At 42.2% G+C, this 19876-nt stretch overlaps 2 protein-coding genes across 2 annotated transcripts in view; both read right to left on the bottom strand.

Annotated features, from left to right (window-relative positions):
• The window catches only part of BTBD8 (BTB domain containing 8), a 68469-nt gene extending 67857 nt beyond the window's left edge, over positions 1-612 (bottom strand). The window contains exon 1 of the mRNA XM_040998950.1: positions 464-612. Coding sequence (XP_040854884.1) covers positions 464-612 — 149 coding nt within the window. The remainder of the gene's footprint in view (positions 1-463) is intronic.
• A 14011-nt stretch (positions 613-14623) lies between these two features.
• The window catches only part of EPHX4 (epoxide hydrolase 4), a 41531-nt gene continuing 36278 nt past the window's right edge, over positions 14624-19876 (bottom strand). Inside the window, exon 7 of the mRNA XM_040998881.1 lies at positions 14624-15078. Coding sequence (XP_040854815.1) covers positions 14847-15078 — 232 coding nt within the window. The 3' untranslated portion in view covers positions 14624-14846. The remainder of the gene's footprint in view (positions 15079-19876) is intronic.

Here is a 19876-nt window from a genome sequence, read left to right as displayed (position 1 = left end):
CCTAAGTGAAAGGCCAAGGCGTGCAATAAGGAAGCATTCCATATAAACATTTCTGTAAATTATTTAAAGAAGAGTGCACAAGAGAAAGTTCCTCGGGGCTTTCATAACTTGTTGCACACTTCCTCGATCCAAATAAATACTGATTTGTCTTTTTTTTTTTTAACTGAAGAAGCTAATTAAAAAAAAAAGTGTTTTAAGTTTCAGGGTCTGGATCAACCCTGACCTTTGCCATTTGTCATTCAAACACCCAGTGTGATCCCATCACTGCCCATAACTAGGGTATTATTTTTTGGTTTTCCTTTTGAATTTGGCACGCGGTGTCTGAGCGACTTGGGATTGGTTATTGGGGTGGGCGAGCGAAATGAGAGCCTGACAGAACTTGCTCTGAAGTCAAGAGGACCAGGTGGACGGGGATGGGGCACGGGGACGCTTGAAAGCAGTCCGAGGTCACGCCGCCTCCTACCTGAGCAGGTCTTGGCTGAGCTGCTCCGCCACCTTCGCCTTCAGCCGGCGCCTCTCACTGGGGCCCTTCCTTTGCAGCCCCTTTCCACAAACCCCAGGGGAGCCCAGAGGCGCCGTGGGGGCCGCGCCGCCGTCCCCACAGCCGGCCATGCCCCGCAGGCGCCCGGCCAGCCGCGCACTCCGCAGCCCTCGTCCCGCCCGCGAGCGAGAAGGGGGCGTTTCCGACCGAACACTCCACTCCTACCCGAATCCGCCCCCTAGGGTAAAAGGTGGACGCCTCCCGTCGGTGCCTAGAGCAGCCGGACCGCCCTGCGCGGGAACCTGGGCGGGACGCAGGCGCCGTCACGTGATCAGGAAGTGTGCGCAGGCGCACTGGCTCTGTTTTTAACCCCCGGGCTCTCCGCCCCTCGCGGGATGCCCATGGTTCCGCTGGGCAGACCCTTCCGCTGGCCCCTTATTGCTGCGGGTCTTTGCTTTTCAGTGGGGGTTCACCAATCGTTTCAATAAACGTTTTTACTGATTCCCAATTCAAATCAAAATGGGCAATCTTAACTTTGCCTTTCCGGGCATAGGTAAACTGCAAGAGAGAAAACAGACTTTTGGGCAGCCAGCTGCACTTCCTCAGCAGCTACTTAGTGTTTTAGGCAAGAAACCTTGATGAGGCAGGGTGCATGGGATTCATTTCTTAAACTCTGTCAGAGTCAGAATAATCCTGAGGGATTTTTACCTAAGGGATGTTTAGATCGTCTCTAAGATCCCTGTCCTCTCCAAGGGATGGTCCCTTTGGCTGCTCCTGGGTCTGAGAAAGTCAGGTTACAGAGCTTTGCTTATTAAAGCCCCAAAATTGACGACCCTTTGTAGGTGATTATTTAAACAGTTTTTTTGTGTGTGAGTTTTTTTAAAAAATTTTTTAATATTATGGTACAATTCTTGGAGTCTGGGACTCCCCCACCAAATTCCTACCTCCCCTCCGACTGATTTTCCCCATGTTGTTACAATAGCGTAGTCCTTCGTAGGAAGTCATGGTTCCATCAGTCTCATTATTTAAGTGTGGCTCGACATTGCTGGTACAGACAGTGTCAGACAGTCCAGCATCCCATTGTCTAGATATGTTCAGCAGTTTCATTGGGAGTTCATCTCCACTCCAATTTGGAAGCAGGGATGCATATTGCATTGTATCCCCACATCTGGATATGGTAGTCTCTATTACTCTATCACTATACATTCCCTTAAGTGAGAAGCCACGAAGTAAGGTCAACAATCAGTACAAATTAGAACAACAACAAAATTGTGGAATAAGGGATGCTTTTGTAGTTGTATTTCCTTCTCAAGCCCTGCACAGGGAAAGAATGACCACTGCTTGGTTGTGTAAGAACCGCTAGGAGGCCACTATTTCTCCAAGGAGTGTTCTCTCTCAAATTCAGAAATCTAAACTCTGGAAAATTCAATGGGATCATTTTAATTATTCCTGTAGAAAAGAGGAGTGTCATGGGTATTATAATAGTAGGGAGAACAGAGTGATCCTAAAGGAAACTCCTGGCAGAGTGGCCAGGAGAAGCATGTTGACCTTTCTGATGAGTGTCATGTACAGAGCTATTAAGCCAGGTTGGTTTGACTTTGATAATGTTCATCATAGGGTCTGTTTCGGCTGTATCCATCAGGAACAATACTGCATGACTCCTTTTCTAACCATTTCTGAAAACCTCCTTTTTAAATCAAGCAGTGGCATTCTTAGTATATTGTCTGAAAGTTCTTACTACCATTGCAAATCTAAAATTAGTAATCTCCAATCTACAAGAAACTCATCTTCCCCTGGTGATTAAACTCACCATTGTGGGCCAAACCAATGTATGTTCATTGTGTAATGATTTTTAAAAATCACCTGCATAGAAAACTTAAATTGTGGCTAAAATCTGACTGCTTTGGAACACTTTTCTAAACTGCTCGAGTCACATGTCTCATGGACTTGGGTCACTCATATTCTGCCCTAATAAATCTTACATTTAATCTTATTATTAAAGTTTATTTACTTTTAGTTATCAGAGAGGCAAAGTGCTGAGGAGAGAGATTAGGAGAGAAGGATAGTTGCAGGGTGTGAGCAAGATCATACCAGACATGTCTAAGGTTTATTAAAGAGTGTTTATTAACTAAGCTTGGTGATAATAGATTACAGTAGCAAATCACAAGTCCATACGGCAATCCAACCAATCATAATCCAATGAATCATAATTCCCAAAGAAACAAATGGGCATTATCCTTAAGTCTATCCCTTAAGCTGAAAACCTATGTCTTAGCTTCCCTAATAATATAAGTTATCCTAAGAGACATGCAACAAATAACCTGGACACACTTACAAAGCTGCAGACATTCACCTTTCCTTGGCTTCTCTGCTCACATTCCACTACTGCTAGGCCTCGCCTCTCCTGGAACTCCTGATGGTACACAAACCAGAAACAACATTATTATAACCGTTGCCTCATCTAAGCAGTACACAGGGACCATGCTCAGGAGATTACCTGTCCTGGGTCAGCCATGAGTCAAGGTGCCAGAGTAATGGAAGAACCTGGCCAGAAAGAGAGTGAGAGTCCCTGTTTCATGGGCCTTTTAAAGGGGCTTGTGAGGGGAGTGGTTACACAACAATACAATACCGTCCCCTCTCAGTTGATAGGTGAGTCACAGGTGGGCAAGTTCGAATACCTAAGTGTTGTGGGCTAAGAAATTGATTAGTGCTTGTTGGGATGGGCAGGAACAGGAACTGGGCTTGTTGCTAAAAATGCCTAGACTAATTGAACTTGTCTGCATCCAATATCCTGGCTAAATTAGGACATGGGGGAAGTGGTTGAGGATGGAATTATCATTCCATTGCTGTTAGGACCCATCTTCAGGACAGAGGATAGGGGACACAGCCAAATTTCATTTGCCCACTATCAATGGGTGCTGGGTATCACTGGCTGCACCCCATAACAGGATGGCTCTTCCACCTGCTGAGTCATTCCCCAAATGTTCACAATGGCCAGAGACTTGGACCAGGCCAAAGTCAGAAGCAAACCCCATTAGGTTGGCAGTTTAGGCTTAATCTGTTATGCCACAATATTGGTCTTGTTTGTTCCCCTTTGGGCCCACATCTGCTGCCTCCCAGAGTGCACATTAGCTGGCAGCTACATTGGAAACAGAGGCAGAACTTGAATCCAGGCACCCTGATATTGCATCAGATGTTCCAAGCTGTGTGTTGAAAAGAAAAAAAAAAAAAAAAAAAACTCTGTCTCAATACACATCCCACAGTAATTTTTTATATAGCCTGATTATTTTTGCCAGAGGTGGGTGACATTTGAAAGTTCTCTTATGTCACATCCACTGCTCTACTTGCTCCGTATATATTAACACAATCCTTAGAACAACCAGTTAAGTAGGTACTGGCTTGAGCCAATTGATAGATGAGGAAATTAAGGCATCCAGTGAATAAGTAACTTGGCCAATATCACACAGCTACTGATCAACCACATAGTATTATATTATATTATATTATATTATATTATATTATATTATATTATATTATATTATATTATATTATTTAGAAGGTCGAAGTTACAGCGAGAGAATCATGCATCTTCTGGTTGATTTTTTTTCCCCAGCCATTATGGAAAATAGTATGAATATTATTCAAAAAAAGTAAAACTGGTATATATCTATGTCTATCTATCTATCTATCTATCTATCTATCTATCTATCTATCTATCTCCCCTCTTCTGAGTATATACTCACATGGGATATGAAAGCAGCACCTTACATAAATAGGTACCCCATACCTTCATTGCTGCATTACCCATAATAGCCAGTATTTGAAAACAGCCTCAGTGTCCCTGGGTAGACCAATGGATATTATCCACCCATCTAAAAATAAATAAAGAAAGAAAGAAAAAACAAAGGAGATCCTGCCATCGAAACAACATGGATAAACCTAGAAGACATTGTACCAATGAGAGGGGGCCCTGAGACCCAACAGATAAAAGACCAAGTGGACTCCATTTTGAAACTTAACTTTACTCCTGATCAAACTTCTTTATTTCAATCTCTTGCCTGCATATTCAGACTGTTGAAATAAGATGTAGCACACGCTACTGAGGGCCCAGATATGTCTCAGTTTCAACTGGCCTAATCACACAAAAAAAATTCTAAAAAAAAAATTCAAAAAATCCTTTTTTGGTCCCTGCCCAGCAACAATAGTACAACAACAAAATACAACCAGTTTCAGCCCTGCCCACTTTGGGAAAACAACCCCAGGAAACATCATAAACATCCTTGGACTGTGAACCTCCACAGCTTGGTCCCTTTGCCACCAGCCCCTCCTGCCGCCCTTCCCTACTGTTTATCTAATAATGCTTTGTTCCACTTTTCACCACTGGTGAGAAGGCCACACTTAGCCTGTGAGGCCACAGCACCAGCCCCAAGGATATTTGTTGTTGTTTTGATCTAGGAACTAGATCAAAGTCAGAAGGAGCCAAATCAGGCCTGTAGAAGCTGGATGCCTAATGATTTCCCATGGAAACATTTGCAAAATTGCCTTTGTTTTAGCAGACTTAAGAGCAACGAGCAGGAGTGTTGTCTTAGTAGAAGTGCTCTCTGGTGACGATTTCCTGGGCATTTTTCTACTAACGCTTAGGCTAAAGTTTTCAAAACAATTTCACAGCGAATGTATGTTATCATCCTTTGGCCATCCAGGAATTCGTTAACCAAAGTGCCTTGAGCATCCCGCCACCTGTTGCCATGATCTTTGCTTTTGCTTTGACTAGATCAGTACCATCTCTAGGTAACCACCACTTTGTGCTCTGTCTTCAGGATCATATGGGCAAAGCAATACAAACTCCTGTGATAATTCTTTGAATAAAATGCTTTAGAATCTTAATCTTCTTTAAAATTTCCATCTTTGAAAGTTCTGCTCTGTGCATGCAGTAGATTTGGGGCACAACAGTTTTGGTACCCATGCAGCAGAACAGAAAGAAGCAGCGGGCAGGGGCGGGGGCGGGCGGAGAGGAAGAGAAAGGGATACACTTCCCATCTACTAGTTCACTTCTGGAATGGCTACAGTGGCTAGATTGGGCTAGACTGGAGCCTGTAGCCAGGAACTCCATTCTGGTCTGCAAAGCTAGTAACAAGAACTCAAGGGCTTAAGCCATCATCAGCAGTTTACCATGTACGTTTAGCAATTGGAAGCAGAGTAGTTGAGACTCAAAACTCACAGTCTGGTGTGGGATACTAGCAACACCAATGTAAGCTTCATGTACTATGCCACAATGTTGGTCTTGTTTGTTCCACTTTTAAGCTTGTAGTTGGAATTGTGTTAGTTGAGCCAACTGAGATGTCTATGGAATTGGCTGTTGCTCTTGCTGTTACTCTGTGACTCTCTTCATACAAATAAGATTCTTTTTTCTTGTTAATTGATGTAGATTGTTATTCTGGGATTCCATTTCAACATTGTCTTCTTTGGTTTACAATGAGTTATCCATTTTTAAAATGCTAATTTAGGAGATGGTACTGTCTCCATGAACTTTTGTAAAGCTTCTGTGGTTTCACCGTTCTACTCAAGTTTCACCATGAATTTAACAGTGTCTCAAATTAGATCCTGTCCAGATACATCACAAGTTTAGGACAGAATTTTTTTAAAAGATGTATTTATTTTTATTGGAAAGGCATATTTACAAAAAGAAGGAGAGATGGAAAGATCTTCTACATGCTGGTTCACTCATCAAATGGCCTCAAAGACCAGAGCTGAGCTGACCCAAAGTCAGAAGCTAGGAGCCAGAAGCTTCTTCCGGGTCTCTCACAGAGGTACAGGGTAACAAGGTTTTGGGCCATCCTCGACTGCTTTCCCAGGCCACACGCAGGGAGCTGGACAGGAAGTGCAGCAGTTGGGATACAAACTAGTGCCTGTACCGGTTACTGGCACATGCAAGGTAAGGCCTTTAGCCCCTGGCTACTGTACCAGCCCCAACAGTTTTTTTTTTTTTAACTCATGCATAAATTCCTTCATAGAATGTGTTTTCCATGACCATCTTGAAGCCTCCTTGTACACACACAAATATTATAATATAGGTATTATATATATAATAGATATACATATGTATATCTCATGTATGCATGTCTCCCTTCTTAAACATAAGATAGCATGCATATCATTTGTACTATTTGCAGCCTATTTATGTCACATAACAGTATATCCTAGTGGTACTTCACACCAATGTAAAAATCATGCCATTTAAAGATTATAATTCTACTTCATTTCTTTGAACTGCACTTTAATTTCTTCCATGAACTATCTGTTCATGCCTTTTGTTTTTCATTTTTGATTTTGTCCCAAGTATTTTTACATGTCAGAGATGTCAGCACTTCGTGAAGATGCCTTTTTCCAACTATCATTTGTCATCTGACTTGCCTTTTGTAGGCCTTTTTTGGTGGTGGTGGTGGTGGTGATTGAGGAGGGCAGGGGTGGTAGATCAAGTGAAGCTTAATTTTGTTTTGTTACAATATAGTGAAACTTACTCATTCTTTCTCTTCATCATTTCTAGGCTTTGAGTGATTTTTAGGAAGGATTTTTTAAAATATTAGTTTTATTGGAAGGGCATATTTACAAAGAGAAGGAGAGGCAGAGAGAAAATTCTTCCATCTGCTGTTTCACTCCCCAAGTAGTCACAATGGCCAGAGCTGAGCTGATCCAAAACCAGGAGCCAGGACCTCTATAGGTCTCCCATGTGGGTGCAGGGTCCCAAGGCTTTCTCCTCTGTTGCTTTCTCAGGCCACAAGCAGGGAGCTGGAAGGGAAGTGGAGCTGCCGGGACATGAACCGGTGCCCATACGGGATCCCAGGCATGTGCAAGGTGAAGATTCTAGTCACTGAGCCAGGAAAGATTTTTTTTTTCTTCTCTCCCAAAGGGCAAAAAACTAAGCAGGGTTAAGCTTGATGGCCTCACTCTGACAAGTCCCTTTGAAGGCTCTATGGCTCTAGAGTCACTAGAAATTTATTTTCTTGGGTGTTTTTGTGTTTGCAGAAATGAGAGATAATGGTCTAGACTGGTCAAATACTGTCCACTATTTGGTCATTTCAGATCATTTTGCTGACACAACCATAGTGACGCTAGGTTGAGTGGAAGCAGCAGGTGAGATAGCTCTCTCTGTGTGTGACTTAATCTTTCAAATAAACTGATTAATTTCTTAAGAGATTTATTTATTTTTTTATTGGAAAGTCAGATTTACAGAGAGGAGAGACAGAGAGAAAGATCTTCCATCCACTGGTTAACTCCCCAAGTAGCTGCAATGGCTGGAATTGAACTGATCTGAGCCAGGAGCCTCTTTCAGGTCTCCCACACAGGAAAGGATCCCAAGGGAAGTGGAGCAGCTGGGACACGAACTGGTACCCATATGGGATCCAGGTGCATGCAAGGCAAGGGTTTAGCTACTAGGCTGCTGCAGCATGTCCTGAATTCCATTTTTAAAAAATGTATCAGTTTTGGGCCTCAGATAGCAAAGGGATACCAGATCGTGTCCTGGCTTTTCTCCTTTCTCTCTGTCTTTCAATAAATAAATAAATAAATAAATATTTTTAAAGATTTATTTTATTTTTATTGGAAAGGCGAATATACAGAGAGGAGAGACAGAGAGGAAGATCTTTCGTCCAATGATTCACTCCCCAAGTGAGCACAACGGCCAATGCTATGCCTGTCCGAAGCCAGGAGCCTCTTCTGGGTCTCCCACACGGGTGCAGGGTCCCAAAGCTTTGGGCCATCCTCAACTGCTTTCCCAGGCCACAGGCAGGGAGCTGGATGGGAAGTGGGGCTGCTGGGATAGAACCGGCGCCCATATGGGATCCCGGGCGTGCAAGGTGAGGACCTTACCCACTGCGCCACCGCGCCGGGCCCATAATTAAATTATTAAAAATAGAACTCAAAGATTATATCCTGGCCCCACATGTGTTCATCTTCTGACCTATGTATTCATTTCCAGCTTCAAGCATCAGCAACAAGGGGCTGCCCCAACCCTACTTGCACATATGCCTGGAATGACCCAAGATGACCTGTATATAACCTTGCTGCTTTGTGGATAGTGAGCATGCTGCCATTTTGAATTTGCTGTGTGCCGAACACCAAGCCAGCAGGTGCAAGTCCAAGTGCTGTATGTATTAGGGAATGAGCCAGCTGAGTGCAGATCAAAGGACCAACTATGGTGGGAACCAGATGAAGCCCCTGCTCAGCTCCCCTTTTTGAGTCAGCTGGTAAGACCTGTTCCCACCGTACTTTCTCCCTCATGCTCAAGCAGAGGCCTCTTAAAATCTTGGCTGACTTGTATAGTGGCCTCTTATTTAAATTTGTAAGTGAGCCAAAGAACTGGAGTCAGTAACAACACAAAGGGGTAGGGCCCAAGGTAACATCACTGTGTGACATGTTTTAAAACTGCTGTTGTTAGACTATGAGTCAGTAGGGCCTGGTGTGGTAACCTAGTGGCTAAAGTCCTCACCTTGCACACCCTGGGATCCCATATGGGGGCGAGTTCATGTCCCAGTGGCACCACTTCTCATTCAACTCCTTGCTTGTGTCCTGGGAAAGCAGTCAAGAACGGCCCAAAGCCTTGGGACCCTGCACCCGTGTGGGAGACCTGGAAGAGACTCCGGGCTCCTGGTTTTGGATCGGCGCAGCTCCGGCTATTGTGGTTGCTTGGGAAGTGAATCAACAGATGGAATCTCTCCTCCTCTCTGTATATCTGTGTTTCCAATCAAAATAAATAAGTCTTTAAAAAAGTAAAAGAATATGAATCAGTAGAGTTTGGTTCTTATTAGTACCTAGTAAAAATGAAAGGATCATTCTTAGTAATGAAGACCATAAATACCTATTTTTGTGTTTGGATGAAAATTATACAAAATATAGCTTCTCAGTCTATAATTACAGCTTGTATGTAACATTAGTCAATATCCCAGAAATTGTAACAATATTCTATTATCTCATTCTGAGTAACTACTTTTAATCCTACCATATATAACTGCCCCCATTGTGTTCTAATACAATATTTTACTAAGACATTTTTATTTTGGCTTGTAAAATGAGAAAATTCAGGCTAGTTGGTGAAGGGGCAAAGATATATTTATCTTTAAGATCATATTTCAGAGATTACTAATACTAATTTAATATCAAAGGAGCTCTTGATGAGATATTTCTTGTGTGAAAGTGAGGGAAAAGTGATGGGCTATAATGTTTCTCTGGTCTTACGTTTGCCCTAAAAAAATGAAGACTTTGTCTTGAATGAACAAGATTTATGACTAGATCATTTATTCCTCTACATTTAGGTCACAGTAATACACTGAAAAAACAGGCATATAAAATCCATTTGATATGTTCTTCCAGGACATTTAAAATCTAATTAAGTGCTGATACCACTGATAGAAGAAGCCATTTTTCCCTCAAAGGATAATTTTTATTGCAACCGCAGTTTCAGGCCTACTGGAGCGTTTGACTACAGTGGCTAAAACTGTGCTTGTTGTAATGGATCTCTGTAGGATGGTAGGAGGTGTAGGCAAGAGCGAAACAACGTGGCATATGACACATGCTGCAGGGCAAATTCCCTAAACCTCTTGAATGGAATGTATAATTCTGCCCAGTAGTTTCCTAAGAGTCTGGAAACATCATGCTCTGGTGCTCCAAAAGCTGCCTGAGGTAAAGTGTTGAATTTCTGTTCTGTTATGAAACTGTCTTCATCAAGATCAAAAAGTTTAAATGACATTCCAGGAGTTTTGCAGTGTTGGCAGGATTGCATCGGACAGTCAGCTTAATGACATATTCTCGGAAGTCTATGCAGTCATCATCATTCCAGTCAAGGAGGATAAAAATATGATCAGGTTTGAAACACAGAGTTAATATTATTTAAACAGGGAATTTAAATCATTTTCAAATTCTCCAATTCCTATCTTCCCTCCTTTTGAGGCAGCTGCAATTGTGGAATATTTATACTATTTATTTATTTTTATTTATTTATTTATTTTTAATAATCTTACTTAGTGGATTAGGGTACACAGGGTCAAGGGCTACAGGAAAGTGGGTAATACCATTGTTTCCACAATAACATCATTTTCCCCCTATTTCTGTGGTCAGGGGAGAAACAAAGGGAAAAGTCTCCCACCCATCCCAGCTCCCCAATGTGAGGCACGCTCTGAGGGTCCTGCTCAAGCAGTTTTGATAGTTCAACAGGTCTGAATTGCTGCCAATTTTGGGATTCCAAATGTGATGAAAGCTATTCAGACTCCACTGGCTGACACAGTCTGTTCATGGTTGGGGTTCTGAGATCAGCAATTCAGTTGGAGGACTCTCCAAAGAAACTTCATCTGAGATGATCCCAACTTTGATTCTTGTGTGAGTTTGCCAGTACAGGGTCCAACACCGTCCGTCGCACCAATCAGCTTATGCACATGCTGGTGGTTGCAATTGCCAGGACAGTTCTGTTTCCAGCCCTGTCTTCCACTTGAACCAATGGGTGTTGCAGTCCAGCTCGATCCTACCCACTTCATGCTCGGTCCTCATGCAAGCCAGTGGGAGCTGCAGCCTAGTTGGGGCAACTCCCCGTAACTCCCACCAGGCCTACCCCCTATCCTGGTTCCCATGTATGCCAGTATGTACTGCAGGCTTGTTCAGTCTGTCCCACATTCCATTTAGCTCTCATACATGTCAATGGGCATTGAAGCCTAGTTCAACCCAACCAACCTACTATCCAGCCCACACACATACTGGCAGGTGCCTTTCTGTCTTGCGACCCCAGCCCCTGTCCTGGTTTTCATGCTCTCCAGTTGGAGTGGTAACCCTGAGGGAGGTGCCCACTATCTCCCTACTAGGCCACTCCCACTCCTTGGTTATGCACTCTCCAGGTGGTTCTGTGGTTTAACTTGACAGAATTAGCCCCCAGTGCCAGCCTCTGCCATCTAATGCTGCAGCAAAGCCCAACCAACTCTCACCCACTGTAACTTTTGCTTGCACCAGTCGGAACAGTCAGCTCAATCTGGCCCTCCCTTATCTAGCTCACATGAGGCGCACAGGTGTTGTAGCCCTGCTGGTCTGATCTGCCCCCTTCCCAAGTTGTGCTCTCCAATAGGAGTGGTTGTCCAGCAGGGGAGCCCACATTCCCCTGCTGACTTTGACTCTCCCCCTTCCCCTCCACCCCCCGGGTTCTTACATGTGCTGTTTAGGTGCTGCAACCACATCTGGTACGGCTCACCTCACCTTGGCATTCCTTAATCTGCACTGGTATGTGTTGCGACTGAAGCTGGCCTGACCCACGGTCTATGCTGATGCTCGGATTCGTCAGCAGTTGGTGTGAGCAGGTTCAGCCTGGTCTGCCCCCCCCACCTATGCTATATATATGATGGTGGGTATCTTCTTCTGGCCTGGTCTGGGTTACTCCATATCATGGTTTTTACGCTCACCTGTAGGGACTGTATTCCAACAGAAGAGTTTCCCAAGCTCCTCTTTCAGAACCTCTCCCCATGCCAGGTGTTGCACGTACTGGTGGTTCCATGGGTCAGCCCTCATTGCTGGCCTTCAATCCATTCCAGTTCTTGGTGTTGGATGTTCACCCCAGACAAGGCTTGTCCATACTCAGACACTGTTCACACATGGCTCAGTAGGGACAGAGACCCAGCCTAGTCCATCCTACATCTATCTAGGTTCTCCAGAGCACCAGATGGTGCTGGCTTCTAGCCCAGCTTGGTGTGCCCAGCCCGTCCACTCTTGTGCCAAGGGAGATTGCAGCCATATCCAGACCGGAACACAGCCCCAACTCCAGCCCCCGCACCTCCCATGGGAATCCCAACCAGCAAGGGTATACTCTCACAGCTCCCCAACCAAGTCTATTCCCAGCCCTAGATTATGCATGTGCCAGTGGTTGTTCTGACCCAGGTAGCTTAGCCCCTTCCCTGTCTCAGCCTTTGTCTTCAATGCTGTGCCGTAGTATCTCTATCTCATGCAGACCAGTTGGTGTAAGAGCCCAGGTTGGAATGACATGTACTCCATCCTGATTTCTTTTTGGGGGGGAGTTGAAGTTTGTTTGTCCCTGCCTAGTCTGCCCCCTTCCAGCTGCAGCTTGGCCCATCCCACATCCTATTTTAGGATGCACCTTCGGGTGGTGCTGCCTTGGCCTGCCCAAATTGCCATTGCTTCCTTTACCCATTAAGTGATGGCAGGTGCCATGGTCGCTCCTAACTTAGCCCATTACCACCCCAGCTCGCAGGCTAACCTGCGGGACTTGTATTTCCACAGGGTTGGGCTCACACTTCCCCCACAGAATCTACCCCCGAATCTGGCTCTCTAACGTGCTGGATAGTGTCTTGACCCTGCCAAATGTGACCAGTCCATTATTCCACCACCCAGTCAAGTAATGGTACCTAGCCCTGCCAGACAGGCCCCCATCCATAGCTTGGGTGAGGACTGGTGTATGGTAGTCAGTGATGCTCTATGCTAACAGCCTATCTTAGGATAACAGGCTGCTACACTTCATCCAGCTCCCTGCTTGTGGCCTAGGAAAGCAAAGATGGCCCAGAGCCTTGGGGCTCTGCACCTGCACGGGAGACCTGGAAGAAGCTTTTGCTTTGGATCAGCTCAACTCCGGCCGTTGTAGTCACTTGAGGACTCAATCAGCAAAGGAAGATATTTTTCTCTTCTCTCCTACTCTCTGTAAATCTGACTTTCTAATAAAAAAATAAATACATCTTAAGGAAAAAAACCACCTTGATTAACTGCATTCCTTACACACTTTATCAGGGAAAGTTCTAGGTCATTATGTCATCTTTTTTTATAGTGCCCCACAAATCCCAGCAGTGTGTCTGATGTATTTTAGTAGATTCTCCTAGTCTATGGTTTTACTTTCAGTTGCCTATGGTCCATGACAGTTTGAAAACATAAAATTTTTAGAAATAAGAAACTCACTAATTTAGAGATGCTCACCATTCTGAGTAGTGTGATCCCTCTTGCTCCTTCCCACCCAGGATGCAAGTCATCCCTCTGTCCAGCGTATGTAGACTACATGCACCACCTGCTCATTGATCAGATCAGCTGTTGCTGTATTAAAGGGCTAGTGTTTAAAGAACGCTTGTTTTACTGAATAAAGGCCCCCAGCCACAATAACAGCAATGCTAGCAATTTGGCTGCATGAAAGTGAAGCCATAATGCATTTCCTTAACAGAAACAGTGGACATTCTTGACATAACAAGAAAATTCTATGCTGGAGTGGCTAAGTTCTATAGTAAAAATAAAATGTACTAGCTGTAAAATTGGGAAAAATGAAAAAGAAACCCATGCTAGTTTTGCTATTACATCTCCAGTTGCAAAGTTATAGCCCCAGTGCCTACTTAACATGGAAAAGATATTGCTGTGTAAAATCCTTTACCATCCATGGGTTTCTAACATCCACAAGGATTTAGAATATATCTTTTGTGAACAATGAAGAGCCTTCCTGCATTTAAGAATTTGAATGCTTACAATGTACAAGGTCCTTATTTTAGATTTGGGGTACTTGTCTCTTAATAATACAGTTAAAAATCCCTTCCTCTGGGAGCATGGGTGTCGTGGCATAGCAGGAAAAGCTGTGGTTTGTAATGTGACAGCCTATAGGAATGCTGGTTCCTGTTCTGGCTGTGACACTTCTGATCCAGTTCCCTGCTAAGGGTCTAGGAAAATTAGACGAGGATGGCCTGAGTGTTGGGGCCCTTTCCACTCACTTAGGCATTCCAGATGGAGATCCTGGCTCCTGGTTTCTGCCTGGTGCAACCCTGTAATTGTAGCTATTTGGGAAGTGGACCGGGAGATAGGAGATTTTTCTCTGCCTCACTCTCTAACTCTTTAAATAAATAAATCTTATTTTTTTAAAAATAAACTTACTTATGGCTCATTTTAAGAATGCATATTCATCAATAACGTTGAACTTCAATCTAAGAAATATGATAAGTCTGAAATTTGATAATAGATTTTTAATAGCTAAAACTAGTAATTAGAACTTTTAAATAATACAATGAATATGTATGCCATTGCAGACTTGATTTTTAATATGGCATGGCTCGTCTTTAACATACACTTGTAAAAGGCACCGTAAGTTACCAGAAGAGAAGCAAGAAATCCACACTGAGCCACATTCTCCACTTTCCTTTCTATACAAGTGCATACATTTTAAGGCAGACTCCTCTGTGCAAATTACAACAGATGAAAATCGACATTATGTTACAGGTTCACACATTCTCAGGTTTTTCATTTATTCATGATATTGAAACAGATTTTCCCTAACAAAACAAAAAGAAGTTGGTGAACAAATTTTTTTAAATTTACATAGAGATTTTCTTACAGATCCCTCAGAGAAGATAAAGGCAAGTCAGTCCTTTTTTCTTGTTTCTTCTTTCAGAAATGTCCATATCAATTTGTTCACTATGTCCGGTTGGTCTTGCTGCAGCCAGTGACTGGCTTCTGACAAAATGGTTAGTCTGAAATAGTTTTTCACGTAGATCTTTGTGACTTCAGCCATTTCAACATCCATAAATGCGTCTTTCTCGCCCCACAGTAATAGTGTTGGAGTGGTCACCATGTGATGTTTAAGAGGCAGGCAGCTACAAGAACAAAACACGTGGGCTTGGGATTATGATCAAAAAATTAAAATAATATTTTCCCATTATGTTCTATCAGGCCATGTATTCCCTAGAGGATAATATAACCTGCAAAAGGGTGAAAATTGCTTCTTAGGAGGGTGGAAGTCTACTTGTTATATACAAAACATAGACATATGGACTGTATGTAAGCACACATTAAAATTTCATGGGCTGTGCTGATTAGGAGAAAAAAGTCTAAAGGTGCTCCCTGGTGAGGTGATAATGGAAAAAAAAAGGTTGAGAAGCCCTGCACTAGGCAGTCAACCTCTATAATAAAAATTTTAAAAGGCCACTTAGGAAAGAGTCCAATAAAATTTTAGATTGAATGAGGCTAGAAAAATTGATGATGAAGACTATATGTTAAACACAAAATTCATCACTATGAGGAGCAATTTGCTTTAAAGGAATGGTACGATGAGGGACAGCTTTGTACTGTGTTGCTATTTCGTCACATTAAGAAAAATGTTTTAAATAATATGATGTGCTTTTTGTAAAAATCAGAGCTGAAAAATCAGCACATATATTTGGACTAAGCTTTACTATTTTGTGATACTATGTTTACTTTGCAAGACGGTTCTTTTAAAAAAATATTTCTTTAGTGAAAAGGCAGATTTACAGAGACAAGAGGAGACAAGAGAAAGATCTTCCATCTACTGATTCACTCCATAAAGGGCTGCAATGGCCAGAGCTGAGTCTGCTTTCCCAGGCCACAACAGGAAGCTGGATGGGAAGTGGGGCAGCTGGGTTACAAACTGGCACCCATATGGGATGCCAGTGCTTGTAGGTGGAGGATTACTCACTTGAGCCATCCTGCCAGCTCCCAACAAGAAGGTTCTTTTTAAAACAAAGTTTTTACTGTGTAGTTTCTTAAACAGAGATAAGTACAAAGAATAGAAACAAAATTGTGAGTAATCCCATCATCACATATAAACTTTGGCGGCAGGGGTGGGGGAGCAGCACAATGGCTCAACTGACTAATCCTCCTCCTCCTGCAAGTGCCAGCATCCCGTGTGGATGCTGACTTTTGTCCCAGCTGCTCCACTTCCTTCCTGCTTATGAACTGGGAAAGCAGTGGAGGATGGCCCAAAGCCTTTGGACCCTGCATTCACATGGGAGACCGGGAGGGGACTCCTGGCTCCTGGCTCTGAGTCAACTCAGCTTGTCTTTTGTAGCCATTTGTGGAGTGAAACAGCAGATAAAAGATCTTTCTCTCTGTCCTTCCTTGCTATAAATCTGCCTTTCCAAAAAAAAAAAAAACTTTGAATAGAAAAAAGATCATCTTTCGATCATTTTCCGTGAGTGTAATTGAGACCATACAGTTTTTACATAATAAATATATTCAATCTCTACATTGTATGAATGTTCACTTTAAATTAAATGATATCTTGTGAATTTTTTTACGTTAAAAATTGTAAAAAGTATGACTCTCTGGTATAAAAATCCATAAATGACTTGACTACCCCTATGGTCTAATAATTTACAAATCACTTGAGTATTTAGCTGAGATGGGATCTCCCTTGTTTTAACAGATGCTGTATTGAGCACTTCGTGCCCAAATCTATGTTGGCATTTCAGAAATTTTTTTTGGGCTACAGCCCAGTAAGTGGAATTTCTGAGCCAAAATACTTAAAGCTTTGGACATCGTCTGCTACACTGCTTTTCAGAAAGGTGATGGGTGTTAATTAGATTCCTCTTGACTAGCAACGAGAATGAAAGTCCAATTAGATGCTGTCCAGCACCCACTCATATTTTTGCTTGTTAATAATAAAAAACAAAGAATATTACTTGACTTGTGGCCACTCGGGGTTGGTAAGATGCAGCAACAGGATACCACATATGCCAATCAAGGATTTAACATATGATGCATGGCAGATGGCATCATTTGGTTGTTAAAATGCAGCTCAAAATTAAGTTTTTTATTAACATATAAACTGACAAAAATAAATTTTGCAGTACTTGAAATGCTCAAGATGAAATCATTTTCCAACCTGATTTGTACAGTTTGGTTATATTTAACCAATAATTGAATTAACCAGGTAATGATAAAAGAAAAAGAAATTGAAATTGTTCATAGATAAAACTGGGCAGAATAGGAAGAAGTTCCCAGAACAGTAAAAGGTAAGCATATTTTCTTTGTGAGGCCATAGATTGTTAAATTCAATGTGAAGTATAAATTACACATGAAGTAAGATAAAATATCACACATATTAAGAGTAGGTTATTAAGATAAATAACTCGTTGGGAAATACTAGATAAAAAATTTATGACTAAATCATCAATTGTGGTATATGGACAATTTGAAAAACCTAAAAAACTATAGTTGCAATTTTAATATTATTCTTCTAAAGTCTTGAGCTATCAGCTGAACTACAAGTATTGTGGTAGCAATTTACAGACTGTTACATATTTTATTCTTACTTTTTAAAAATAAATAGTTTGTTTCTTTCATTAAAAATTAATGTAGAAAATAACAATTACATATCCATCACTCAGCTTAAGGAATAAAGTTCTGCTGTTACAATTTCATCTTTCTCCTTCCCCTTGACCTAAGGCAATGGTTCTCAACGTGTTGTCTCTGGACCAATAGCATCATCATCTTGGGACTTGTTAAGCAAGCCAGAGCTTGGATCCTGCACTGGTTGCATTGAATCGGATACTGCAGACGTGTGGTCCAGTCTGCATTTTCATAAGCCCTCCCTGTTACCATGCCACATACTAGAAAGTAAAGACCACTGCTCTAGTAGTCATGAGTGGGCCAGAATTGGTTTATTATCATCTGCATGAATGTTTTCAAGACGTATATCTGGATTTAAGCAGTGGCATAGTAAGTAAGCTAAGCCTTGTCCTGCAAGTGCTGGCATTTCATATGGATGCTGGATCAAGTCTCAGCTGCTCCACTTGAGATCCAGCTCCCTACTTACATGCTTCCTAAGGCAGCGAAGGATGGCTCACCCGGATGGGAGGCCTGGAAGAAGCTCCCAGTTCCTGGCTTTGGCCTGGCCTAGTCCTGGCCCTCGCAGTCATTTGGGGAGTGAACCAGCAGATGGAAGATCTCTCTCTCTCTCCTCTCTTTTGGTAATTCTGTCTTTCTACTAAATAAAAATTTCAACCTTACTGAATGTTGTCCAGCTGTTTTCCATATGCTTCACAAGCAACATATAATTCTCTTTGTTCCACATCATTGTCAAATATTTAATTTCCTAACTTAATTGAATGTGAAACGCTTTTCATTTACCTTGTTTGTCAGAAATCGTTTCACAAGACGTCATTCCATTATGGTGAAAGAAAATCCAGTTTTTAGTGGGCTAAATGGCTACTCAGCCCAAAGACTGCCTAGATTTCAGGTTTCCTCCAGCTAGGTGAAGGTGTGGGCTTTGAGAAACAACATGTGCAACTCCCTGGGTTGTGTCACTTTCCCTTTTCCTACTTCCCAGCAGCTGCAGTGCAGAGGGCACATGCGCCTGCACCTCGGCCACACAGACAGTGACGGTACCCCAGGCATGGCAGGACAAAACAGAAAGCTCCTGGGCCTGGGATCAAAGAGAGCCTCCTGGGGCACAGTCACCACACTAACCCTGCTTTTCACTTGTAAGAGAAAACAACACGCTATCTTTGCAAAGAAAATATGCACTTATTCAAAAGGCAGAGTGACAGAGATAAGGGAGAGACACACGCGGACAGATCCTCCACCTGTTGGCTCATCCTGCAAACGGCAGCAGCAGTTGTGCTCTCACCGCTGGGTGGCAGCAATCTAAGCACTTGTATAAATATATCTATTTTCTATTTTCTAATTCAAAATACTCTTTGGGCCTGGCGCAGTAACCTAGTGGTTAAATCCTCACCTAACACACCCAGGATCCCATTAAGAGTGCCGATTTGTGTCCTGGTTGCTCCACTTCCCATCTAATTCCCTGTTTGTGGCCTGGGAAAGCAGTAGAGCACAGCCCAAAGCCTTGGGACTCTGTACCTGCGAGGGAGACCTGGAAGAAGCTCCTGGTTCCTGGCTTCAGATTGGCTTAGCTCTGGATCCTGTAACGACTTGGGGAGTGAACCAGCAGAAGGTTTTTTCTCTGTCTCTCCTTCTCTCTGTAAACCTGCCTTTACAATAAAAATAAACTCTAAAACAAGATAATCTTTATTTGTGCCTTCCCTCAAGCTTCCCCCCAATTTTTCTTTAATAGTCTTTGCAGAGAATCTGCTTTTGTCAGTTCTCTATGTTGTGTCTATGTTTTTCATTATATCGTTGCTTTTTATCTAGTTTAAATTACTTTCCTGCTAATTTATTTTCATTTACATGTTCTTCTAAGTTCCTAAACTGGAATTTTTGCTTATTAGCTTCCTAATTAATATTAGTATTACCATGTGAAGATATACATTGCTTCTTAAGCATTGTTTTAATTATATTCCATAAGTGTCCATGGTATCACTTTCCTAGATTATTACTAATTTCCGTTATGATATATTTGACACACAAATTATTTAGTGGCATTTTTCAAATTTCTCAATATGCTGAATTTCCTAAAACATTTTTTATTAATTTGTAACTTCTTTGGAATTGGTTAAATTTTGCTGTTTAGTCTAGTATATAATCAATCTTTGTAAATACTCCTTATATTCTTGAAAATAACACGAATTTCATAATTACTGGATTTAAAATTTTTAATGAAAGAAAACACATTAATGTACTTGTTCAAATCTTTCATACCCTTGTACTTTTTAAAAACTGATCAATTTGTGAAAGAGGTGAATTAAAATCCCG

Source organism: Ochotona curzoniae, unplaced genomic scaffold, assembly GCF_017591425.1.
Source record: "Ochotona curzoniae isolate NIBS_2020 unplaced genomic scaffold, NIBS_Ocur_1.0 scaffold_1037, whole genome shotgun sequence".
In the NCBI taxonomy this organism is placed as follows: domain Eukaryota; kingdom Metazoa; phylum Chordata; class Mammalia; order Lagomorpha; family Ochotonidae; genus Ochotona; species Ochotona curzoniae.
Note: the sequence above shows the minus strand (reverse complement) of the source record. Positions and strands in the feature narration are given on the sequence as shown.